Source organism: Dipodomys ordii, unplaced genomic scaffold (assembly GCF_000151885.1).
Source record: "Dipodomys ordii isolate 6190 unplaced genomic scaffold, Dord_2.0 Scaffold62, whole genome shotgun sequence".
Lineage (NCBI taxonomy): Eukaryota > Metazoa > Chordata > Mammalia > Rodentia > Heteromyidae > Dipodomys > Dipodomys ordii.
The window spans coordinates 4,902,419-4,928,741 of NW_012267278.1; the positions used below are offsets into that span (position 1 = coordinate 4,902,419).

General features: G+C 35.4%; 1 protein-coding gene across 2 annotated transcripts in view; it reads left to right on the plus strand.

Moving 5' to 3' along the window:
• Hace1 (HECT domain and ankyrin repeat containing E3 ubiquitin protein ligase 1) overlaps window positions 1-15,105 on the plus strand; it is a 60,846-nt gene extending 45,741 nt beyond the window's left edge. For both annotated transcript variants that reach the window (XM_013022433.1, XM_013022434.1), the window contains 7 exons: window positions 934-1,083; window positions 1,565-1,761; window positions 7,427-7,558; window positions 10,144-10,242; window positions 10,524-10,594; window positions 13,823-13,936; window positions 14,377-15,105. In XM_013022433.1, coding sequence (XP_012877887.1) covers window positions 934-1,083; window positions 1,565-1,761; window positions 7,427-7,558; window positions 10,144-10,242; window positions 10,524-10,594; window positions 13,823-13,936; window positions 14,377-14,479 — 866 coding nt within the window. In that variant the 3' untranslated portion in view covers window positions 14,480-15,105. The remainder of the gene's footprint in view (window positions 1-933; window positions 1,084-1,564; window positions 1,762-7,426; window positions 7,559-10,143; window positions 10,243-10,523; window positions 10,595-13,822; window positions 13,937-14,376) is intronic.
• The last annotated feature ends 11,218 nt before the right edge of the window (window positions 15,106-26,323 follow it).

Consider the following 26,323-nt stretch of genomic DNA (forward strand, 5'->3'; position numbering starts at 1 on the left):
CTGAATATGGTGGCAAGTGCCTATAATCCCAGCAGTGAATGAGGTGAGCTTAAATTCAGGGAATTGCAGCACAGGCACGTGGCCAAATCCTGTCTTTAAAATAACCAGCAAAGGGTCTGGCAATGTGACTTAATGGTCTAGTGCTTGCCTAGCATGCATGAAGCCCTGGGTTTGATTCCTCAGTGCCACATAAACAGAAAAAGTTGGAAGTGGCACTGTGGCTCAATGGTAGAGCACTAGCCTAGACCACAGAGAGGCTCAAGGACAGTACCCAGGCCCTGAGTTCAAGCTCCAGGACCAGCGAACTAAATAAAATAATCAGCAAAGACAGGACTGGAGGCATGGCTCAAGTGGTAAAGTGGTAGAGTGCCAGCCTAGCAGGTGTGAGGTTCTCAGTTTAGACACCAACAAAGCACACACGCACACACACACACACACACACACACACACACACTCTCTCTCTCTCTCTCTCTCTCTCCCAGTTATTGTAATGTTCCTCTGTTCCTTAAGAAGCAAAAAATAGTGGATATTTACTTAACTACGTGAGTATAGATGAATGAGATAGTTGCCCTAGTTTATAGAATAGAAGTTTTTGTCATGCAGCCTAGGTAGGTGTGTGAGTGTGTGTGTGTGTGTCTGTCTGTCTGTGATCTTTATAAATACATTTTTCCAGCATTGTCTGATAATCTTCCAACTACTTGTGGTTAAAAGTATGCCAACATTTTCTGTGTACACAAAAACAGTGTGAATGAATTAGTGGTTTTCTTCCGTACATATACATCTACTATGTTTATATGTGCTGTAACCATAGTCCTGTGGAAACTTAAATAAACATAGCTTGGCTGAAGTTATATGTAAATTACTCGTATTGACATTATCTCTCTTCTGCATTTGGATTCTCAAGAGTAAATAATTTTGTATTTATTTCAATAGGAACAACTTTTCAACCTAATAGCAACTCCTATGTTAATCCTGATCACTTGAACTATTTCCGGTTTGCTGGACAGATTTTGGGACTAGCTTTGAACCATAGGCAGTTGGTCAATATTTACTTTACACGATCATTCTACAAGCACATTCTTGGTATGATTCTATTATTATTTCTATATAGTCATTTGCTTACATTGCTTTCCTTATAACTTTCGGGAAAAAAAGGAGATAAACATTTGCATTTTAGGTGAGATAATTGCTCTTTTGTAAGGTATTGGGGTGCATAAATAAAGAAAAATAATCTGCTTTTTAAAGGAAAAAGACAAGTTATTTCTCCTTATTTAGTGTGTGTATACATTTTAGTATGAGTATGTTTAAGAAAATGGACAATTTTGAAGTTTATAATAACTTGTTGGGTAACTATTTTAGAGAAAGATTACATTGTAAAGATATAGAAGAAACAGGTTTAATTTAACAGACCTTCAAATTTAGGAACTAATATCTATTTAAAATATGCTTTGAATTGGTTATATTTTGCAGTTTTTCAGAGAATCTGTAGAGGGCAGTATTTTACCATTATACAGATAAAAGCAGAGCATTAGACTGTAAACTGCTGAATTTTTTCATTTTTTAGGTATTCCTGTAAATTACCAAGATGTGGCATCCATTGATCCAGAATATGCCAAAAATTTGCAATGGATTTTAGATAATGATATTAGTGATTTGGGGTTAGAGTTAACCTTTTCTGTTGAGACTGACGTGTTTGGAGCAATGGAAGAGGTGCCTTTGAAACCTGGGGGTGGAAGTATTCTTGTGACACAAAATAACAAAGTGAGTATTCCAATTTTTACTTCAGTCATTGAATGTAATTTAGCCCTTTGAGTTGCCAGTTACTCTAAATTATTCTGGCACTTGATAGCAAAACTTTATTATAGTTTGGAATAGATTAAAACTTTAAATGAACAAAACTATCAAATATCAAACTTTGAATTGGAAATGATTATCTCAATATTGAGGTAGCTATGCTGAGATGGCTCCTAAGACAATCTAGAGAACTATGCAGTATATATTATATAAATTGGGCATTTTGAAAATTTTGATTATAAATTTAGAATATGTAGTCATAACTAGTTCACTAGTTCATTTTGTGTGTGTGTGTGTACGTGCATGTGTGCTGGTCCTGGTATTGGAACTCAGAACCTAGGGACTGTCCCTGAGCTTTTGTGCTCAAGGCTAGTGCTCTTCCTCTCTTCGAAGCACAGCTCTATTGCAGCTCCATTTCCAGCTTTTTGGTAGTTAATTGTAGATAAGAGCCTCACAGACTATCGCTCAGACTGGCTTTGAACTGTGATACTCTGATCTCAGGCCCCTGAGTAGCTAAGATTACAGATGTAAGCCACTGGCACTTGGCGTACCTTGTTTTTTTGTTTTTTGTTGTTTTTTTAATCTCAAGGCTGGCACTGCTACTTCAGCTGCAGTTCCACTTCAGGATTTTTGGTATTAGAGATAGAAGTTAAAGGGACTTTCCTGCTCAGGCTGGCTTTCAACCTCAGTCTTCAAATTTTACCCTCCTGAGTATCTAGGATAACAAAACCATTGGCACCAAGCATTAGTTCATATTTTTAAAGCCTGATTATAGAGTTATAATATACACAAGGGGAACTAACAATGTTTAAACTTCATATATTCTTTTGAGTCCAGTATATCTTACTTCTTTCTTATAGTTAAAGTTTCTAACTTGTTTTCTAAATTTATTATTTTATCTGTATACATATTGTTATTAGATCTTGGAATTTATTTTGAAATTTATATTGCTATAAAAATGTTTATCAAGCCATTTTGTAAGATACAGATTTAGTAAAACGGATTATGTTTAGAAAGACTTGGTTATATCTTAACATCTCAGCTACTCAATTTTCTATTCAAAGCATTAAGATAATCAGAATCATCAACATTTTGTAAAATAAAAAGATACAGGAGCTAGTTCTGTATATTATTTTATAAACATACTCTTACATATCTGAAAGTCTGTTAGGCTACCTAATTTTATTTTCTGAAACATATATCATTTATGGGAAATAAAATCAGATACTTATGCCTAGAAAGTTTTTAGTCTGTATTCTGATTTTTTTCAGTAGGGTCCGAAGCCCAAAGTGTTCTGGGCAAAAGACGGTGCTAAACCCAAGTTTCCTGTTTTCAAGTATAATGCAAAATTAGTCATGTCAAGGAAAAACTTACTTGGTTTTAAATATAACAAGTCATATTATGCTACAGATTAAAATAGTAAAATGATTAAAATTTAAATCTATATGAGTTTGGCAGTGAATGAAATATTTTAAGCGGGGCTCCAGTTTCTCATTCCTGTAAGCCTAGCTACTCAGGAAGATGTGATTTGAGGATTGAGGTTCGAAGCTATCCTAGACAGGAAAGTCTGTGAGACTGGAAGTAGAGGCTATGATAACGTGTTAGTTTTGAGCAAAAGAAGCTCAGGGATAATGCCAGGACTTGAGTTCAAGTCTAGGACTGACACCGAAATAAATAAAAGCAGAATAACTTCAAAATCTGTTAGATTATTCACTTACCAGTACATTTGTTGTTTTATACTGAACATAATGAAATCACAGAATCTTTAAGCAAGTGATTGTTTTTGAAGAAAAAAACTATAAACATGATTCGTATATGTGAATTCTATATCTGGAGAGTAGATGTGTCATCCCTCTCAGATATATTTAATACAACAAAGTATAAAGATAGCTGGGCGCTGGTGGCTCACGCCTGTAATCCTAGCTACTCAGGAGGCTGAGATCTGAGGATCACGGTTCAAAAGCCAGCCCAGGCAGGAGAGACCGTGAGACTCCTATCTCCAATAAACCACCAGAAAACCGGAAGTGGCGCTGTAGCTCAAGTGGTAGAGCGCTCGCCTTCAGCTGAAGAGCTGAGGGACAGCGCCCAGGCCCAGAGTTCAAGCCCCACGACCGACAAAAAAAAAAAAACAAAAAACAAAGTATAAAGACCCTAAACAATTGTGTGATATATAGTTCTGTCTACTCTATCTCTTAGCAATTCTCTCTTACTCTGAGTTTTATCTTGACTTTTCAAAATAAGTGTCTCAGTATGCTGATGAATTATTTTACATTTTGGCCTTTTATTAAAATCTGCAAAGACTGAACACAAATAAACGATTGCTTATAAATAATGCTATGCTGAGCTGGGACCTGAGGGCTCACACCTGTAATCCTAGCTACTCAAGAGGCTGAGATCTAAGAACTGCAGTTTGCAGCAAGCCTGGGAAGGAAGCCCATACACATTTTTTTCCAAGTAACTATCACAAAAAAGACAGAAGTGGAACTGTGACGTAAGTGGTAGATTATCAGCTTTGAGTGAAAAAACTAAGGGACAGTACTCATCACTGAAAGCTTAAAGTTCTTTTACAAGAATAAGTAGAAAAAGGAAAAGGAGAGTAATGACTTTTATGATTCAATATCTTCTGATAATTTATCAGTATATCCTTATTTTTAAGATCACAAACTGAGTTATAAGGATTGATAGTTTGAAAAAAAAGCACATTGTGCTTGTGATATAGTTTAAAATAGGAACATTCTCAAAGGCATGAGTATTAAAGGCTTACCTTAGCTTGGGAGATGGTAGGGACCTTAAGAAGTAATTGTAGTAATTAGAAGCCCAGTCCTACTGTAGCCCTGTCCTGTCTCTTTATGAGCTCTCCTACCCATTAGGTGAAGCTTATTCTACCACACATTCCACTATGATGAGCTGCTTCTCCATAGGCACAGAAGTAGCAGGGTCAGGACTGAAACTGAAAACCATGAGCCAAGATAAACTTTTTCTCTTTAAAGTTGAATATCTCAGATATTTTGTTACAGTATTATGGGGACAGATGAACATACCTTGGAACAAACGCAGTCATTGAAAACAGTGATTTCATCTTCAGACACATGATTTCAAGTAGACTGCAGCTAAGGAAAAAATGCTCAGGATGCACAAAGTTTGGTATAGTTCTGTGGATGCTTGATTTATTTTTCCCATAATGCTACCCAACTTTCAATAAAATCAGACTTCCAATAAATCTAAAATTTCACCTACCACTGAAATTATGTCCATTAATTTTTACTTGGCTTTTTGAGCACTATTTGCTTTTTTGGGATTCATGTTTTCATATTCAAATTAAGGACAGAAACAGCTGATCACAAGTGATGGTAATATGAGACTGACTTGAGCTTCTTTGCATCTACTAATCTGTGTACTGTATATACAAGAATTTAATTTAATTTTGTGTATATGTATATATTATACATTGATTCTTACATGTATACTAATTTTAATGTGTATTGCGTACATATATAATTCATTTTTGGTCTATGTCAGAATTCAATTTTATGACTAACTTATTTTTTTTTTTTTGTCAGTTATGGGGCTTGAACTCTGGGCCTGGGTGCTATCCCTGAGCTCTTAACCTCAAGGCTTTACCACTTGAGCCATAATACCTTTTCTGGTGGTTTATTGGAGATAAGAGTCTCACGGACTTTTCGGCTCACTTTGAGCAGTGATCCTCTCAGCTCTTAGCCTTCTGAGTAGCTAGGAAAAGAGGTGTGAGCCACTGGCACCCAGCTAATTTTTTTTTTTTTATTGTCGGTCATGGGGTTTGGGTTCTGTCCCTGATCTCTTTTGCCTAAGGCCACTCTACCACTTTGAGCCACAGTACCACTTCTGGTTTTCTGGTGGTTAGTTGGAGATAAGTGTCTCATGGACTTTCCTGACTAGGCTGGCTTTGAACCATGATCCTCATATCTCATCCTCCTGAGTAGCTAGGATTATAGGTGTGAGCCACCAGCACCTGGCCATGACCAGCCAAATTGTAAGTGATGCAATTTTCTATGATTAAAATTATGTTTTAGTGCTGGGAATGTGGCTTAGTGGTAGAATGCTTGCCTAGCCTGCATGAAGTCCTGGGCTGGATTCCTCAGTACCACATAAATAGAAAAAGCCAGAAGTTGTACTTTGGCTCAAGTGGTAGCCTTGAGCAAAAAAGCTTGGGGACAGTACCTAGGCCCTGAGCTCAAGCCCCAGGACTGGCAAAAAGAAAAAGAAAATTATGTTTTATGACAAAATTGTCAAAATAGCTTGTCTTATCTGAGATTTAAATTGATTATGCTAAAATTGGTCATTTTATCAAGTTTAAAGTATATGTTAGTGAAGCTGGGCACTGGTGGCTCACACCTGTAATTCTAGCTACTCAGGAGGCTGAGATCTGAGACTTGCAGTATGAGGCCAGCCTGATCAGGAAAATCCATAGGACTCTTTATCTCCAGTTAACCACCAGAAAACCAAAAGTGGAGCTGTGGCTCAAAGTGGTAGAGAGCTAGCCTTGAGCAAAAGAGTTCAGGAATAGCGCCCAGGCCCAGAGTTCAAGCCCCATGACACACATACCACAAAGTATATGTTAGTGAACTTGATAAATGTATTCATTTATTTTATTATCTATTTGTTGAAAAACTTCAAAAGTAGCAGCTACTTTTTTTGGAGCTTGGATTATACACTGGTAAAACAAAAACACCAAAATTACTGTCTGCAGAGAAATTACATTCTAATGATGTATTGCAGTTAGAAAGACCTAGAAGTATAAAAACACAGATGCCTGAATGAGCTGATGTTAGGAAAATAGTTGAAAGCCAAGGAAATGACAATTGAATAAGCAGGAAAGAGAAGGCACTGTGATGAGCAGGCAAGGCAGAGATCATTTGGATCCTTAAGACTAGGAAAGGAGCCAGGTACTGGTGCTCATGACAGTAATCTTTTACACAGGAGTCCTAGATCTAAAGATCACCTATCGGGGCAGAAAAGTCCGTAAGACTCAGTTAACCAACAAAAAGTTGAAAGTGGTGGTATGGCTTAAGTAATAGAGTGACTGCTTTGAGCAAAAAAAAAAAAAACCAAGCAAGAGCACAATGTCTTCCAGCACCAGTGTGTGTGTGTGTGTGTGTGCGTGCGCGTGACACACACACACACACACACACACAGAGAAAGGTATTTGCTTTTTATTAAAATGTCTTGGGATGTTATAGAATTCGAACATTTGGATGTGAGCTTAAATTATTTGTCTATAGTATTTAAAGCCTCCGTGGTTGTGGTGTGGAGATAAATTAGTAACAGGGGCAAAAATGGAACCAGATATTAAATGTTACAGTAATATAGTTGAGAAATAATGGTGTGGTGTAGCATTCTAGAGTAGAAGAAGAAGGTAAAATCAGATCAAGTTTTTTTTTTAACAGTTACGTTTGATATCATTCACTCATAAGAAGATATCAAGTCACAGGTTACTAAGATTTTGGCCTAATTGCTTAGTGTGTAGTGGTTTAAGAGTTTATTGAAATGTGTGATTAGTGACCAATTACTGTTTAAATTTTACCTCTTGAATAATAATTGTTTTCAATGTTATTTTAAGTATGAGAAAAATTTAAAAATTCTTTTTTTTTAATAGGCAGAATATGTTCAACTTGTTACTGAACTTCGAATGACAAGAGCTATTCAGCCTCAGATTAATGCTTTTCTACAGGGTTTTCATATGTTCATTCCACCGTCGCTCATACAGCTTTTTGATGAGTATGAATTGGTAAGGAAAAATGAATTTTGTTGTTACATTAGAGCACAAAATTCTAGTCGATGTAATTAAAAAATTATTTTGATTACTACATTGAATATAATAAAGTACAATGATGCACTGTGGTTTAAATTTATGTCTCATAAAATATAAGTGCCTTTTAATTTTGTTATATGAATGATAGGAACATATATACCTTCATATTTTAGATTATATAGAAATTATTTTTTGTAAAAATAATCAGAATTCATAATATGGTATTTGTAAAGTGCTTCAAGTTTCTTGAGAATAGTTTCACAATTTTATTCATAATTGTTCACAATGAAAAAATTTAATATTAAAGCTTATCATCAGCCTAGAAGGGAAAAGGATTAAACTTATGAATGGTAAGAAGCATGTAAAATGGATTCTTTGTCCCTTTTGATAGATCTCTATTATGGTCCTGTCAGGGAACAGAATTTTCCCAGTAGGTCCAACTAAGAAAACATTAACAAAGGGATCATTACAGGGGTGTTTATAAGGAATAAAGAAGGCCTGGTGAGTTCTGAAGTTCTGAAGAGGCAGTTGGAAGAATTACTGTGAAAAGTTTGAGACTGAATTTTCAAGGAAGGCATTCATTCTGGTGGTAAACATAATTTAGGAGACTGGGCTACTACAAATATGTGATATGAAGCAAAGAATGTGGTCACCTTTAGAAGACTAAAACACACACTATACTAGCAATCTGTTTTTGGTCTTGAGACCCCTTATAATAAGTTTCTGTTTAGCTGAGATAAGCCAAGATTACGTAGGTTATTTATTGTGTTTGAAATTAAATCAGAAATGTAATTAGTTACTACAACAAATTAATAATATTTACAGTGAAAAGTTTTATTCCATGGACAAAACAAAAATCCTGGGAAAAGTAGTATTAACATTTGTAAATTTGTAATATCTGGCTAAAGAGAAGACAACTGTATTCTCCTGTATGCTTGTGCTGTATTGTTTGGATTAAGTATATGGGGAAAATGCATTTCATACAGATAACTTAGAAAAGGAAGAACAATGTAGACTCACTGAAGAGATCTCAAAACTTCTAAGAGTTCTCAGACATTGTGTTGCATTAATTTTGTTTGGAGCATACGCTATACTTGTAAGGTATATGTTGATAGTAGTTGCTATAGGAGACAGGACTTTGAACCACATTGTATCTATGTCCTTGTAAGAAACAGTGCGGTCTGGCTGTGTAAGTATAGGCAATCTTTCCCATGTACTATGTGAATGTGAGCATATTCAACTGAGACATGAAGTGATTTATTAGAGAGATGGGCAAGCTCTTATATCTTTTCCCCCCTTGGAAAACCTAATGGCAAATATTTTGCTTTTCTTAATTGCATTTTTAGTTACATGACTCAGATTTTAAATTTATGTAAATGATATCCTTTTTTTTTTTTGTCGGTCATGGGGCTTGAACTCTGGGCCTGGGTGCTGCCCCTCAGCTCTTCAGCTCAAGGCTAGTGCTCTACCACTTGAGCTACAGCGCCACTTCCAGTTTTATGGTGGTTTATTGGAGATAGGAGTCTCATGATCTTTCCTGCCCGGGCTGGCTTTGAACCGAGATCCTCAGATTTCAGCCTCCTGAGTAGCTAGGATTACAGGCGTGAGCCACCAGTGCCTGGCGTAAATGATATTCTTAGGAAAAAGCCAATCAAAAGTCATGAGGGAAAGTTGGGAATGTAGTTCAAGTGGTAAGCCGGGCGCCGGTGGCTCAAGCCTGTAATCCTAGCTACTCAGGAGGCTGAGATCTGAGAATCATGGTTCAAAGCCAGCCCAGGCAGGAAACTCCGTGAAACTCTTATCTCCAATAAACCACCAGAAAACCGGAAGTGGCCCTGAAGCTCAAGTGGTAGAGCACTAGCCTTGAGCTGAAGAGCTGAGGGACAGGGCTCAGGCCCAGAGTTCAAGGCCCACGACCGACAAAAACAAACAAAACAACAGAGTGTTTGCCCAGCATGTTTGTCTTTGATGGAAAAGTACAAACAACCCAAAAGTCATTAGAAATGGTTGTTGTTTTTTAATCATATAGGAGAAAGTTGACTTTTCAGAGAAGAATTCTTAAAAGGCAAAGAATTTTTTTGAAAAATAACTTTTATATTACCTTTTTTATCTTAGTAATAAGAATTTCTTGATGAACTTTCCTTTTACTTACACACATTTTTCTTCAGGACTTTATTCTCACTCAGCTTGAGAACATAGTTTCCTAATAGAATTGGACATACTTGCAAATAATCAGAAAGTAAAAACAAAGGTTATGTTTATGAAAGTCATGATATAAACTGATGTTTCATATGTTTATGTGTAGCATATAAACTACCCTCTCCTTTTATGTTTTTATCAAATTGAATCGATGGACATCTCCCTATCTTGCCATATTTGAAGTTATCTGTACCAAGGATTTTCTCTCATGCAGTGCTTGTTTTTGATGACATGCTGCAACTGTCACAGAAATAAACCAGTTTTATATGGGATTAATTTCTAATTAAGGCAAATTTACTATTTAAATGTAATAACTTTTTTTTCCAAAGAAGATTAATGAAATATTTTCTTCTTCCCCCAAGGAACTATTGCTTTCTGGCATGCCAGAAATTGATGTGAGTGATTGGATAAAAAATACAGAATACACAAGTGGCTATGAAAGAGAAGATCCAGTTATTCAGGTAAAATTTCTCCAGAGCTTAGAATGAAGTTAAGTTTGCCATTTAATTTTGTAAGCTTTTCAGCAGTATTGGATGAAATCCTACATTAATTAACAAAGTAAGTTTTCCCCTAAATTCTTCTTGTGGGAATATTGCATATGAAAGCTTTGTCTGAATCATTTTTGATAAATGAGTTTCAAAGAATAAATATGCTCTATGAATATTGCATTTTTCTCTGGTTTTAATAAATCTACATTTGCTCTGAAATGGGAGCTTAGTTTTTTTTTTGTTGTTGTTGTTAGTGGTTCTGGGAAGTTGTGGAAGACATTACTCAAGAAGAAAGAGTTCTTCTTTTGCAGTTTGTTACTGGCAGGTAAGAAGTGTTGATTATAAAAAAGTATTTAATGTATTTTATTAACAATGGTAAGGAAAAATATTGAAGATGAAGAATTATTACTTTGAATTTTTATTTCTTTCGTATTGCAGATTTAAGTAACCAGGTAGTGCTCATCAAATGTATAACATTAAAACTCCAACCAATGCTATCAGAGTATTTGATAATTCTGTCATGTTTTCATTCTGTATTGTGAATGATAGTAGCTAAAGTTTTAGTGTTTGTATATTGCTTGTTTGGTTTAATAGTAGATACTCAGTTTTCCCTGGATAACATACATATACAAACATGCCCTTATGCATAAACATCTTTTTTGTCTAGTTTTTTTTTTTTTTTTTTGGTAGTGGGGCCTGAACTCTGGGCCTGGGCACTGTCGCTCAGCTCTTCAGCTCAAGGCTAGCACTCTACCATTTGACCTACAGAGCCACTTCTGGCCTTTTCTGCTTATGTGGTACTGAGGAATCGAACCCAGGGCCTCATGCATGCAAAGCAAACACTCTACCACTGAGCTACCTTCCCAGGCTTCCAATTCTCTTAAAACGTTGAAGTATTAAGATTCTTGGCCTGTAAAGAAAATGTGTTTCAAAACAGCATTGAGATTTTATCTCAGAATGGCTATCATCAAGAATAGGAACAACAAATACTGTTGAGGATTCAGAACAGAAGAAATACTATTATGCTGTTGATGAGAGTATAAGTTAGTATAATCACTATGGAAAAAGAAGGTATGGATATTTGTCAAAAAACTAAAATTATGACTGCCCTTTGAACCAGTGATCCCACTCTTGACCATTTATCCAAAACATTTCATATCAGGATATAATAAACATAACTGCATACCAAGTACATTACTGTACTTACTGTTCATGATAACCAAGTAATGGAAACAGCCCAGAAACCTTATAACTGATAAATAGATAAGAAAAACACACATATGCACAGTGGAATTCTATTCATCAGAATTATTTAAATATAATTTTATTATTTATTCATTTTTTAGAAAGTTATTTCTGGGTACTCTTTTATGTTAAATTTTCTCCCTGCCTATATGTATGCCAATACTACACTCACCATTTACTTACTACTGTATTAAGCTTGGTGGTTCATGCCTGTAATCCTAGCTACTTAGGAAGCTGAGATCTGAGGATCGTGGATCAAAATCAGACGGGGCAGGAAAGTCCATGAGACTCTTACTTCCAGTTAACTGCCCAAAAAATAGCCAGAAATTAGAACTGTGGCTCAAGTGGTAGTGTGCCAGCCTTGAGCACAAAAGCTCAGGGGCAGTACCCAGGCCCTGAGTTCAAGCCCTAGGACCAGAACCAAAAGGAATAAATAAATAAACAAACCAAGATGTGAGAGGTTCTATATGTGTTTTATTTTTTTGAATACTGTTTTGAGTGTTTGTGACCAACTTTTTAAAGTAGGCACAATTATGCTTCGTAGTATGTTGCACAAGCTGGCCTTAAGCTTCAACTTCCCCCAAAGCTTGGGACTATAGATCTACATTACCCTGGCTATGCTTGTGCTCTGAATTATATGGTAGAAATTGATTTAAATTCTACTCATTCTTTTAATTTTTTTTTATTTTTTATTTTATTTTATTTTATTTTTTTGCCAGTCTTGGAGCTTAAACTCAGCGCCTAGGCACTGTTCCTGAGCTTCTTTTGCTCAAGGCTAGCACTCTACCACTTGAGCCACAGCTCCACTTCTGGCTTTCTCTTTTTATGGCTTCATGCATACTAGGCAAGCACTCTACCACTAAGCTACATTCTCAGCCCTAAATTCTACTCATTCTTCTATCCCTACATGTACATTTAGTGCCTATATGTTAAATATTTCCTTATAATCATTCTAATTTATATCAAAAGCTGTAAGGATCTCATTTATTTATCTTACTATTTGCTATGTTGAGGATCATAATCAGGGCATCTTGCCTGGCTAGGCAAGTACTCTATGATTGAGCTACACTCTAGCCCACAGAATCTCATTATAAAAACAGCCAATTGTTTTGTAGGGTCAGATTTTTAATTATGATATACTAATTTACTTTCAAATGTATAGAAATTGAAAAGTAACTTGCTGGGTGCTGTTGGCTCATACCTGTAATTCTAGCTACTCAGGATGCTGAGATCTGAGGATATGCAGTTTGAAGCCCGCCTATGTAGCAAAGTCCATCATATGTATCTCCAATTAATGAGACTCTTACCTTCAATTAACAAACAAAAAGCTGGAAATGGGGCTAGGAATTGGCTTAGTGGTAGAGTGCTTGCCTAGCATGCATGAAACCCTGGGTTTAATTCCTCAGTACCACATAAACAGAAAAAGCTGGAAGTGGTGCTGTGGCTTATGGTAAAGTGCTAGCCTTGAGCACAGAGAGGCTCAAGAACAGTGCCCAGACCCTACGTTTAAGCTCCTGGACTGGCTACAAACAAAACAAAAAAAAAACAAAACAAAAAGCAGAAAGTGGAAGTGTGGCTCAAGTGGTAGAGTGTCATCCCTTAGTGCAAAGCTAATTGACAGCACCCTGAACCTGAGTTCAAGCCTCAGTGTGGGCACACACAAAAAAGTTATAATTACATTCTCTATAGCTGTGTACTCAAGATTAAATAGTGTTGTATTATGCATTGAATTTTACTATTGTGGTTTCATTATGTTAGATGACATTTAAAAATCATTTTTTATATTCTGACTAGAAAGAATAATTAAAATAATTTTCTGATTTTCTCACTGTTGAGAACAGACCAGAATAAAGAAGGAAACCATTGGATTACAACATGTAAGAGCCTTAGTTGCTTAATCAAACATTCATTTATTTTTCAATATTTAATGTTCACTAGATGTCAGGCATTTTTGCCAACTCCAGGATTCAGATGTAAATATGACATGTTTATGAGTTCTTATTTTTTAGGGAAGTACATGAAAGTAAATAATTGTAAAATTAAAGTATCTTACTCAGTGTAATAGTAAAGTATGTGCTCTGGCCAGTTGAAAGTGTACTATACTTAATTGATAGAAATGTGGTTTCCTTGGTAGCTTGCCAAGTGGCCACAAAGCAACATACAAAAATGAGTTAGGAGTTTTGCAGTTTCAAAAATATCATCTTGTTATTGCCAACAATGACATACACTTTCCCCTGATTTAGAAGTTGAAATATATCTGTTAAACATCTTTCATTTTATGATTTCTACTTATAATACCAATTGTTAGTTCCAGAGTTCCGCATGGTGGATTTGCCAATATCATGGGTGGAAGTGGATTGCAAAACTTTACAATCGCTGCTGTGCCATATACGCCAAATCTTTTACCAACTTCAAGCACATGGTAAGTTAAAGTAATTGATTCAAGTAAGTTATTTTTGTTTAGAATTTTGGAATTACAAATAGGTAAGAAGTTACATAGATAGTTTTTCCTCTTTTTTTTTTTGTTAATGGAAATACTTAGGAAAACCCTAACTGCCTAAAATATAATTGAATAGGATTGTGTCACTGACTATGTTGTCTTAAGTATCATTGAGTTACACTGTTACTTATTTGAAGATGGAAAGAACTTATTTTCTTCCTCTACATTTGCATGCTGAAAGAAACTGCAATCAGCAATTTTTTTTCTTTTCTTTTTTTCTTCTTTTTAAGTACTACTTCAGGGTTTTCCAATTTGAATGCAAATTTGAGAGTTATGTTAATTATGAGTGGCATTTTCACTGGTAGGTAAAACAATAGAAATTTCATAGATTTTCTGTTTAATGGTGTATTTTTCTTTTAAAGCATCAACATGCTCAAGTTACCTGAATACCCAAGTAAAGAAATACTCAAGGACAGACTTCTTGTCGCATTACATTGTGGCAGCTATGGTTACACAATGGCATAATGAAGTCTGGAAAACTCATCTGACTAGTGATGCACAATTCAGAGTGGCAGAAGTAATTTAAGAAACTGTCAACAGAAATGCAGCCTAAATGTAATTGTAGGTAGGGCTGATGTTTAAAATTTATAAAGGATCAGGTTTTTATTTTTCCATCTTCTTTTCTCTTATTGTTTTTCTGTTTGTGATACAATTAGAAAATATAAAAATCACAGTAGAGTTTTTAAAATGCTAATCGAAAATAGAAACTATCTTTTGTTCATATTTCTGTACTATTATTAAGGTTGCATTAAGGTAAAATTTGTTTCCACATTCCACCTCTGCTATGTAATGGTCTTATAAAATGGTATTTTTCTCTTTATTTTCCTATGTATCAAATTATATGAGGACATCTGGCTGATAATGTTCTGCTGCATGTAAAGTACTATTTATATTTTGGAAAACTTGTATAGAATGGATTAATTTAGATTGTGTATAAAGTCACAAATATGTATTTTCCCACATATCTATATTGTAAGGAATTTTTTAGCTTTTTAGTATTTTGTTATATAATGTAAAATTCAGACTGACATGACTAGCAGCTTATGAAATGATATATAATTTATATATTAAAGCCTACTCTATTATATGAATTGTCTGTATCAGTGGTCAGTTTTCATGAAGTACATACTGTGGTCTCAAATTTGTCGTATACCTTAGTTTAGTTTATAATGAAAGTAAAATTAAAATACAGTTGTTTTTTTTTTTTACCACATTTCTACATTTATCTGAGCTGTGATGACTCATTAGAAATAGTAATCTGATGTGCATACTGTAATTCACATATATAATGTTTCAGTTGTTGAATTAGCTTTTTGTGGTTAAATGTTATGTTCAAGTGATACCTGCCTAATACAGAATATTGGGAGTTTGAAGTTTTGGATGGTGTGGGAGGGAGACATAATTAAGCAGTTCCAACATAAGTAATTACAGTGTTCATGTAACAGTTTGTGTGAATACCCATACACGTAGAAGCGCTAATGGAAGCATTTGTAAGGTTTATTAGAACTTTGCTTCTGGAAATGAGAAATAGACCACCCAGTGGCCTTATTTTATTTGTAGAATGACTTAAATAGATTTTCTCATGTGACCAACTGTATGTTTGTCCAGTGATTTGAGAGGCATTTATATTGAAAGTTGCAAAACAAGACCAAAAGATATAAAAATGTTTAACATATCACTTTGGGTCCTGTTGTGTTACTTTTTAAGATATTAAAATATTTTTCTACAGATGGCATGAGAAACTAGGAATACTTTAAAAATTATAGTCAAATCTAAAACAGATGGAGATTCTTTATTTAGAATAACTGAAACTAATACTATGTAAATTTTTGATGTTTGAAATTACAAAAGAGGACATTACCTTGTTGGATGACAAATTTACAAATCTAGTTTTGTAGATACTAACTGGTTTTTGTGGTTCTAGAATCTGATAGGTCTCAGAGTTGTGACAGGTTCTGAGAACTCTTGTTTGCCAAGTGTGAAGAACCATTTGTGGGCAGAAAATGAAGATGAGGTACAGAAACAACTGTATTTGTTACAGCTCAGATTTTCTATTTTGAATATGGTTTAGGTGTTTGGTAGGGATTGGCTAGTGCTGGTCTGCAGTACTGCCTAAGGCTCTCTCTTATAGAAATGTAGTTCTAAGTTAGGCTTTCAGTAAATTTGTGTACTAAGGTAGACTGCAGTTTATTATATAGAGGTTCAGGAACAGAGGTTTCCTGTTTAACAGTTTCTCCCTTTTTGATGAGCTTCTCAATTTTGAGAAATTGACTAAAACTTTGAGCATTGTTACTTCTCTGTGTTAGTGTCATAAATGGACCAGGTCTCTCAATGTCATATCAGTTGAATAATTGTTGATAGTCTTACTGAGCTAGTTGGAGTAGTCCTTAAACAAATGTAGTTGAACTGAGAGCAGTCAATGAATATGAGCACACATTAAAGACTTGGGAGCACTATAGTATACCTGGAAGACCATTATGAAGACTATCAGGAGGATAATCCCAGAAGACTAAAGGATACTCCTTAATTAGAGCCCCTATAAACTGAACCAATTAACATCAAACAAGCCAAACTTTAGGCAGTGTAGATAGCTGAACTATTGAAAATTAGTGTGTTATTGTCTGCATCCAGGATATGACCGTGATCAGAATAGAATGGGCTGACAAAAAGAGGTATCTAGTTATATTTTTAGTGTATCAATACAAGTCACACTAATCTGGAGTTCTGTGAGAAGAACATAAAAGGTAGAAGACCTTGGGTAACCAGACTTGTCATCTACCAGTTGAGATCCTGCAAACCAACTTAGGTATTCTATAAATACACCACATATTCTGTTTTCTTGAGAAACTTCCCAGTGTGTTTGGTAGCAGTTTCTCAAGAAAACCAGGAGCTTAGCCACATTTTTTATTCAGAATTATAGTGGCAACATCAGGGGAATGATGTGTGTTATATTCACTTTTGTATAATACCATACATAAGCCTTCTACTTAAGCAAAATGATCTAAAGCTATATGATGTTCCATTTTTTGTTCTCTCCTGTTACTAGAGTCTCATACTTGCTGACCAAAAATTACATTTTTGACCCAATTAAGTTTTTTTTAATTGTGGTATATGTATTATCATCTACTTTTTATAGGATGACTTGTTTGAACCCCTGTGAAGTTTTGTTGGCCACAAAGTCCAAGATTTTCCCTAATTTTTTAGATTAGTTTCTAATTGTATACTACTGATACTCCATATTCCTCCATTGTCCTGATTAGAAAATTCCCTCAGTGAAAAAGCTTATTTTCATAAGCCCAGTGATAGTCCTGGGTTTTGTTAGAGGATAAGCTATAGGTAAAATCATACACAGATTATGGTCCTGTGGCTTTTTAGTAGGGGAAAAGGGAAGATTAGGGCAGCAGAAAATAAAAAGGAGTTTTGATGTGTGCTTGACAAGAAAGGAAGTTATATCTAGAATGCATTTGCTCATAGGGAGAAACTCCTTTGATTAGCTTAAGGTATATAGTTCTAAATATCTGGATGGCCCTTTGACTTACGAGATTTCATACCCAAGATTTGAGGCCTTAAAGTTTTGATGAAGTATGGATAAGAACATTTTCTTTTTCTTTTCTTTTTTTTTTGCACTTTTTATTGTGATTAAGTGATTATATAAATTTCACAAATTTCACAGTATTGTAGGATAGTGATAGTTAAAATCACACATTCTAACCTTCATGGGGAAAATTGTCTTTATCATGGTCTATAAAATTTATGAGTTCTATGAGCTTTGACAATACAGTTATTTCTTCCACATTGGGTGATATGTACATAAGAAGAACATTTTCAACAGAGAGCAAGAACAGTTTCTTGTGTTTTGACAGTACTAGGATTTGTGCTTGTTAGACACCACTTTACGGACTTATTGCATACCTCCAAGCCCTTTTTACTGTAGTTATTCTTCCTACAGGGTCTTGAACTTTTACCACTGGGCTTTCAGGCATAAGCTATCACACTCAGCATTCATCCTCTGTTATTTTTGGAAGACTTTTTTTTTTTTAATCAGTCCTAGGGCTTGAACTCTGGGCCTGGACTCGGTCGCTCATTTTTTAGATTCTTGACTGTGAAAGATTTGCTTGTCCTTAGTTGGTAGCTCATGAAAAGTTTCCTCTACCTGCTGAAAATATACTTTGGCATAATGCAATAAAATCTTTTACCATTTAGTCTTGTCAGAATTTAGGAGCATGGGAGATACACTAATTTTTTTCCCATGCTCAGGATGTATCCCAGGATGTAGTGTATGCTAGGCAAGTGCAGTGCCACCGTTGTATATCATCTACCAACACAGATTCTTTTATTAGGGACGTAAACCTTTCATTAGTTATTTTGTCAACTTAGATGTTCTAAGGAGGGACGTCAAAATACAATATCTTTGACTAAAACAATCCAGTTAATTCAGTTAGCTTTGTGTAGATCTACTATATTTGTAATATTCAGTTGTTTCATAACTAATGATACAATACCTCTATCAGTTGATATTTCTCTAAGAATTCCCCAGGAGAAAAGCAGCATCTGATTCATAGTCCTTAAACCAGTGTTGGCTACATAAGAGGTCTTAATGGGAATTTTTGGAACTGATCTGAAAAGTTAACTATATATTTGTGCTGCTGGCTATGGACTCTTTCCTCTGGTGACATCACTTGGGTAATAGCACAGTTCTCTGCTTGCCTGCTCAGAGTGGCTGGTTGCACTTCAGATCATCTCAATCTGTATGACAATTGTAGCCACTGTTATGTGACACCTAGGACCACTTTCCCTCCATTTCAGTCATCCAGATTTTATTCCCTCACACAAATCATCAGATTATCAGTTTATAGTTTAAATGCTTTTGGAACATTAGATGTACAACATATTTTGAAGCACCAAGTATGCTTGAAATTGAACATTTTTATATAGATAATAAAAGTTAATGACTACTCATGATCTATGATCTGACAATACATCTGTTCTTTCTCATTTTGAGATGATAAAATACCCAACTTAGCTTGTTGTGGCCCAGTGGTAAAGAAGAAATATAGCCCTATAATCACTTCAACTATCAGCTAATTAAGTTATAGTTTCACAACAGCCTTATTGTTTGCCTGTTAATAGGTTTTGTTATCTTGTTTATGTATGTATGTATATATGTATTTATTTGTGCTGGCCCTGAGGCTTGAACTCAGGGTCTGGGCACTGTCTGTGAGCTTTTTTGCTTGAGCCACAGTTTCTTTCCTGGTTTTTACTGCTTAAGCTTAATTGGAAATCAGTCTCAAGTACTTTACTGTCTGGGCTGGCTTCAAACTGTGATCATCAGATCTCAGCCTCCTGAGTAGTTTAGGATTGCTGGCCTGAGTCACCAGCATCTGGCTAGAAGTCTTTTATAATGCATACAAAGGAACAGCCTGAAGCAATGGAAACCTAGAGGACTAAGAATCAGAAAATCCAGATTTCAAATTGCAGTTACAAGTATTTCTGAAACTTTGAGCAAGTCACTACTTATCTAGTCCCTATTTCTTTGTAAACTGAAGAGATTAACTATAAATTAAAGTTGTACAAATCTGCAACAGGTAACTATAACATAGAACTAAAAACCTTTGAAAGGATGTGCTAGCAGAAGTCTGCTTAAAGTAGCTTAAACCAAACCATAAAATTAGGACTTGTATTACTATTATTGACCATAAAAAAGACTTTATTGTCTAGCAGCTGTGGCAGTACATAGAAACAACAAAGCATGTCTCACAGAAAAGAAAAAGACTATTGAAACAAGTTAATAGATCTTAAGTAGTGCCAAAATTTTTTTAAATTAGTTTTATTGTGAAAATACTGTACAAAGGGGTTACAATTACATGAACAAGGTAATGAGTACATTTCTTACCCAGCATTGTTGCCTCCTCCTTTGTTTTTTCCCCTACCATCCCTTTCCTCCCACCTCCTCAGCTACACCCCCACCCTCCTCCCTCCTCCCCTCCCCCCCGCCCCCCTTCAGCCTAAATTGTAAAGTTCGTTTTTTGACATAGTGTCTTGTACGTCTCATTGTTGCAATGGGTCAATCTGTATCCCTATTTAAACAATTTGTTTTTTCCCTTCCTCTCCACAAATTATACCAACATCAAATACAGTGAAAACAGGGTTATACTGTGGGGGAGGGACATACAAAGCAACAACAACAACAAAAATCTCATGGTACCTTATAAATATGTTAGAAACAATAGCAAGGAAGAAAAAAACCACTTGTGTCCCTATCTTGGGGTTCATTTTGCCTAACAGCATCTTATCTGACCTTTTCTGCTTGTCCCAGACATATACTAGTTATTGCAAATAAGGAAAACCATTGGGCCTGGCTTACTTCACTTATATGGACTAAATACCTAGCAATAAAAACCGCTGTATACATAATCTCTAATTGACAGAAAAGATGTACTCCTAAAGCTTCTGTCCAGTTTTTGGAACCATTATAAATGGAAAGTAAGCTTCTAGTTTAGTTCGTAAGAATGTTGCAGACTTGTAGAGTAGACTTCTCCATGCTCAAGGTCTTGGCCCAACAAACAGAGCTTATATCATACCAGCTTACACTGGAGAATGACACCCAGCCCTAACTGTACTGCTGTAGCAATTCCATCCTGTCCTAACACTAAAAGGCTCATGTTCAAAGAACCCTTTCTTAAACCTTTAAGCAGAAAATACTGACCAAGGAAAGCCTCCACAAAACAATCTAAATAACATCCTCTTAGAGGATAGGCAGGTTTTTAAGGCTACTTGCCATTTATTTATTTATTTATTCACTCATTTTTGCCTGTCTTGGGCTTGAACTCAGGACCTGGGCACTGTCTCTGAGCTTCTTTTGCTCAAAGATAGCACTCAACCACTTGAGCCACAGTGCCACTTCAGGATTTTGTCTGTTTTTGTGGTACTGAGGATTTGAACTCTGGGCTTCATGCATGCTAGGCAAGTACTCTACCACTGAGCCATATTCCGAGCCCATAGCTGCCATTTATAAAAAGAAAGTAATGTTAGAAATCTAAATGTTACTTTTAAAGACAAGGTCAGGAAAGTGATGATAGAATATTTTGCCACCATAAATGACATAACACTACAAAACGTTTATGAATGTTTTAATGTCAATAAGAGATGCTTCTAATGCTAAGAAAATAAAGAAGGCAAGAAATACAATATTTCAAAAAATACTATGGGGTGGGGGTGAATGACTAGCTATGGTTGAGCACTTTCTTAAACATATTCATGGCCTTGAGTTTATTTAACCCTAACCATATCTCTTTTTCTCTGTCTCACTCCCTTCATTCCCCCTCAAAAACAAGATACAAGTGTTAATTCAAACAAGACTCCAATTGTCAGAATTTTAGAAAACTGAAAACATCAGGCAATATAGAAATAGAGTGTTGTGGATGAGGAAGCATTTTCTTCTTTGACTGTTTCCATTGTTTTAAATTTATTACATTAACTGATTAAACTTAAAAAAAGTTTACTGCTATGATGTTTCAATAAAATTACTGACACTTCTATATTAAAGATGCTAGGTTATTTAATATCTACATATAGTTTTCTGCAATATGGAAAACACAGCAGCCCAAGTACAGAAACACAAAAAGGTGTGCAGTGAAAAAGTACATGTCATCTAATTCTCCCATATTAAAAAAAACCTGTACCTCTCTCCAGAAAATTTCCTAGTACATAATACCACGTATATACTACATATATACACACACACATATATATATATATATACATTTTCCACATACTTTGATTATTATACTTAACAAATGGTCTATCCTCAACTGTTCATTGAAACCATTCAGCACACTACAGTACTGAGATACATTTATGACATCTTTTCAGTACTTCATAGGGTCACTGAGAGATTAACTCAAAGTCACATGTTAGGAGCAGAGCTTTTGTCCTCCTAAAACCATTATACTAGACTGCTTTTTAAGTCATCAGTAAATATGACTGTGTTATATGTAGTACGAGACCAATATTTAAAAGAGAAGCATATTCCCTTTAGATAATTATGTCTTATGATACTTAAAAGAATGCTACAAACAGCAGATACATATAATCACCAAAATTTGGTAGAACAGAAAAATAGAAATAGGAAAAATAATAAATCATGTTCTCAGTACACCAACAAACCTCTAATATGGAGATTAATAACTGACTTTCAATAATAGCCTTAAATATAAGTAATCTTAACTATTAAATTAAAAGTCTGGATTATTAACCAGACCAACTATTCGTTGTCTGCAAGCAATGTACTGCACTGGCAAAAACACAGAGACTGGAAATCAAAGTGTGGAAAATGCAATGCCAAGCAAATGGAATCCAAAAGAAATAGCAGTAGCTAAACTCATATCTGACAAAATGGACTTCAAGCAATTTATCTATCTGGTATCCAGAAGGGATGTAGGTCAAAACTACATACTAATAAGGTGAATAAACAAAAAGATATAAGAATTATAACCAGATGTGATTGCTCATACTTGTATGAGGATTGTACTTATATGGATTATAGTTTTAGTCCATCCTGCACCAAAAGTTCAGGAGATCCCCAAACTTAACCACTAAAAAGCTAGATTCAGTGGTGCCATCCTAGTTATGCAGGTTATATAAATAGGATCACAGTCCAGGCTGTGATAAATAAATGTGAGCATAAATGTGCAAACCTTTTCAAAAAAGTGAAGCAAAAAGAGTTGGGGTATGTTCAAACCCTAGGACAATAACAGCAACAAAAAAGAAAGGAATAAAAACATAAGGCTTGTAAATATACATGCACTGATTATGAGTACATTCAATTTCCTAAAATAGATGCTGCTTAACATGAAAAAATCAGGTAAGTACATATGCAGTAAGAGTGACTTCAAACCTCAATGGCAATAGATCATCCAGATCCCTCATTCCCCCCAAAAATGAACAAAGTAACTAGAGTTTAACTGTAGTACACATCAACTGGACTTAACAGACATATACAGAATATTCTGTTTGATAATTGTAGCGTACACATTCTTCTGAGCATCACACAGAACTTTCTTTAAAATAGGACACTCTTCTGCTATATAACAAGTCTTACCAAACACATACACACACACACACACACACACACAGAAATCTCAGAATAAAACTAGAAATCAGTAACTATAGAAACTATACAACACATGGAGATTGAACATTGCACTTTTGAATGAACCTATGTGTCATTGGGAAATTGGGGAAAAAATTTAAATTCCTAGAATTGAGTGAGAAAATGCAATTTATCAGAATGTTTGTGATACAATAAAGCCCTAGCTAAGAGGGAAATTCACAACCATGAGCACCTGCATTAAAAAATCAGAGAAGGGGCTGGGAAGGTGGCTCAGTGGTAGAGCGCTTGCCTTGCATGCATGAGGCCTTGGGTTCGATTCCTCAGCACCACATAAGCAAAAAGGAAAAAGCCAGAAGTGGAGCTGTGGCTCAAGTGGTAGAGCGCTAGCCTTGAGCTGAAGAGCTGAGGGACAGTGCCCAGGCCCAGAGTTCAGGCCCTGTGACCAGACCCCCCCCCCAAAAAAAAATCAGAGAAATCTCAACCTAAGAGCTCAAGCTCTTAGAAAAAATGAAAACTAAAATGAGTTTAAAAAAATGAAATTGGGATAGAATTTAACAGTTGGGGACAGAACAATATAAAGAAGGAAATAAAGAGTTGCTTCCTTGAAATGACAATGCTGACAGACCTTACACAAACTCGTAAAAAATATATGACTCAATATTTTTAGAGCTGAAAAGGGGGATGCCACCCTTTTGGAAGTACCACCAAAAATCCAGGGGATCATTAGGTCTTTATCTAGTATAAACAGATCTAAACTGTTGTCATGAGACTGAAGCAGTAATAAAGACTTCCCCCAAGAGAAAAGCCCAGTGCTGGATGGATTTACTACTGAATTCCATCAGAACACTAAAGAATTAATACCAATGCTCTTCAAACTATTTTGTAAAATAGAAGAGTGAGAATATTTCTGAACTCAGCTATAAAACCAGTATTTGCCTAATCCATTGTACTTTGAACTGAACACATACATTATTCCACTTAAAATCATCCTCTAAATTTTTTTCTCCACACTTTTATTTCTTGGCCATCCTATTTTGCTATGTACCCACTAACATGTGAACCCACTGGATAAAATTACAGTATGTACTTTAATAGCTGTGCTTTAGTATTTAAGAGCATTGTAAACTTTGTTTTCATATTGAATTGAACATTGTTTCCTACTTTTTTTTTGTCATTTGTGAGAAATTTGTATTCTTCAAATGTAGTAAAGAAAATTGTACGTGAAAAGAAAAAGTCACTGTAAAAGAATACTTGTCCATCATTTAGGCAATTTTTTTTTTTTTGCCTTACCCCCAAGTGGATTCCTTTCACCAGGCCTGCCACATTGTCTACATTTTATTATCTCAAGTTGTATGGTTTTCTGTGGGAGCAGAGGGACCCTAGTGGCAACAGTCCCTTCCAATAGGTCTTGCAGCACTGCTATGCTATCTTACCCTTCACCCCATTCTGGTGTCTTAGAATACCTAATAGAGTAGAATTTTATGTCTCACAATTCTTTAGGCTGGCAAGTCCAAGATCAAAACACTGGCGAGTTTGGCGTTTGGTCTTAGCTTCTAAGGCTATGCCTTGATTGTTGCATTTTACAGAGGGTATGGATGCTATTCCTTTTATAGCAGGGAAGTGGAAGGTGGCAAAACCTCCTGAAACACCTCTTTTTTTTTTAAATCATTAATCCATTCATGAAGATAAACTTCTGTGATGTGAAATCCTTCTATTAGGCCTTACCTTCCAACAATTTTTTGCATTGGTGATGAAGATTGTATCACATAAGGTTTTTTTTGTTTTGTTGTTTTTTTTTTGTTTAGATAGGGTGTTCAATCCATAGTACACAGCGATATGCTATTTGAACAAAAGCTCAAATAACACAATTTAAAGAACTAGGTAGACCACAAAACTTACTGTTAGGTTTTTAGGTTTGGCTATTCAGTTGTGTGACTGGAGACTTCTAACTTAAGAGGTTGAAAATCCTTAAATGATGGGGAGGTGATTTTAATGGACAGTAATAATCCTTTATGTTGATTAGTGCTTGTAGGGAAGGTGCAATATGAAGCCTTGTTACTGTAACATTATCAAACATGAACTGACATTACCACTACAACAGTGTACTTCTTTACTGGACTCAGTGCTGTGATCATTAACTTATGCACAAGAGGCTAGAGTGTATATGTCAACACAGAGTTCAGCTGTATGTGCTTATTCTTCTAAGTACTTGTGACATGTCATGTCAAGAGTTCAGTGGCTGAGTTTCACATAGGGCAGTGTGATTATTAGGATCCTCCTGGAATAACTTCCTTGAGTTGATTGCCTTTGACAGATCAGTTTGCTTAGATTAAAAAGCAATTGCTGCTGTCTAGTCAAATTTAAACACTTTGGCTGGAAGAAGCTGAACTCTAACTCTTTGCAGTCTATAGAAACACCTTGATGTGAAAATTACATCAAATGTAGTGAAGAGAAAACTGAGTTAGCAAGACTCTGGGGTTTGGTTTTGTAATAACAGGAGAAAGCATAAACGCCAAGCCAAAGGGAGCGCTGCCATATTGTGTCAATAGTACTGATAAGTCGTTAGACATGTCTGAGGGTCTGCTGTGTTCTTTATTGATATGGTTTTGATCACTATTAGAATTAGATAGAAAATATTTGTTTTCTGGGTTACGTAATGAAAAGTATTTGGGGATAGAAGAATCTCCATCTTTGTCCTTCGTGAATTGATCCACAAATTTAATAGGAGAAACAGTAGCATCAAGAAAACTGAAAAGGTATGCTAAAATCTTATTTCTCCTCTTTAGAAAAAAAGAATGGAACATCTGATTTAAGTGAAGATTAAGACTACTTCCTGAAATTACCATTCCAAACCTGCATAAACTATAGATATAACATGGAAGCTAAGAAGATAATAACCTGACATACAATATACATGTGACACTTAGCAAGTAATACGGTTTTAGAAACTGGTACAAGAAAGAGGAAGGGCTCACATCTCCCTTTGATGACATCTTCATTTGATATTTGGGTGCTTTGATCTTTTTGAATATGGAGATTGACTGAGATGTTGAAAAGTAGAGAAGAGTGAGTTTTATAGTTTTATTGACTATGATATGATTCAAAGCTAGAGTGTTTGTCTAGTATGCATGAGCCCTTGATCCCAAGGATCAATTGAAGCACTTTACAGTGTCAGTGTGTGTTTCTTTATAGTGTCT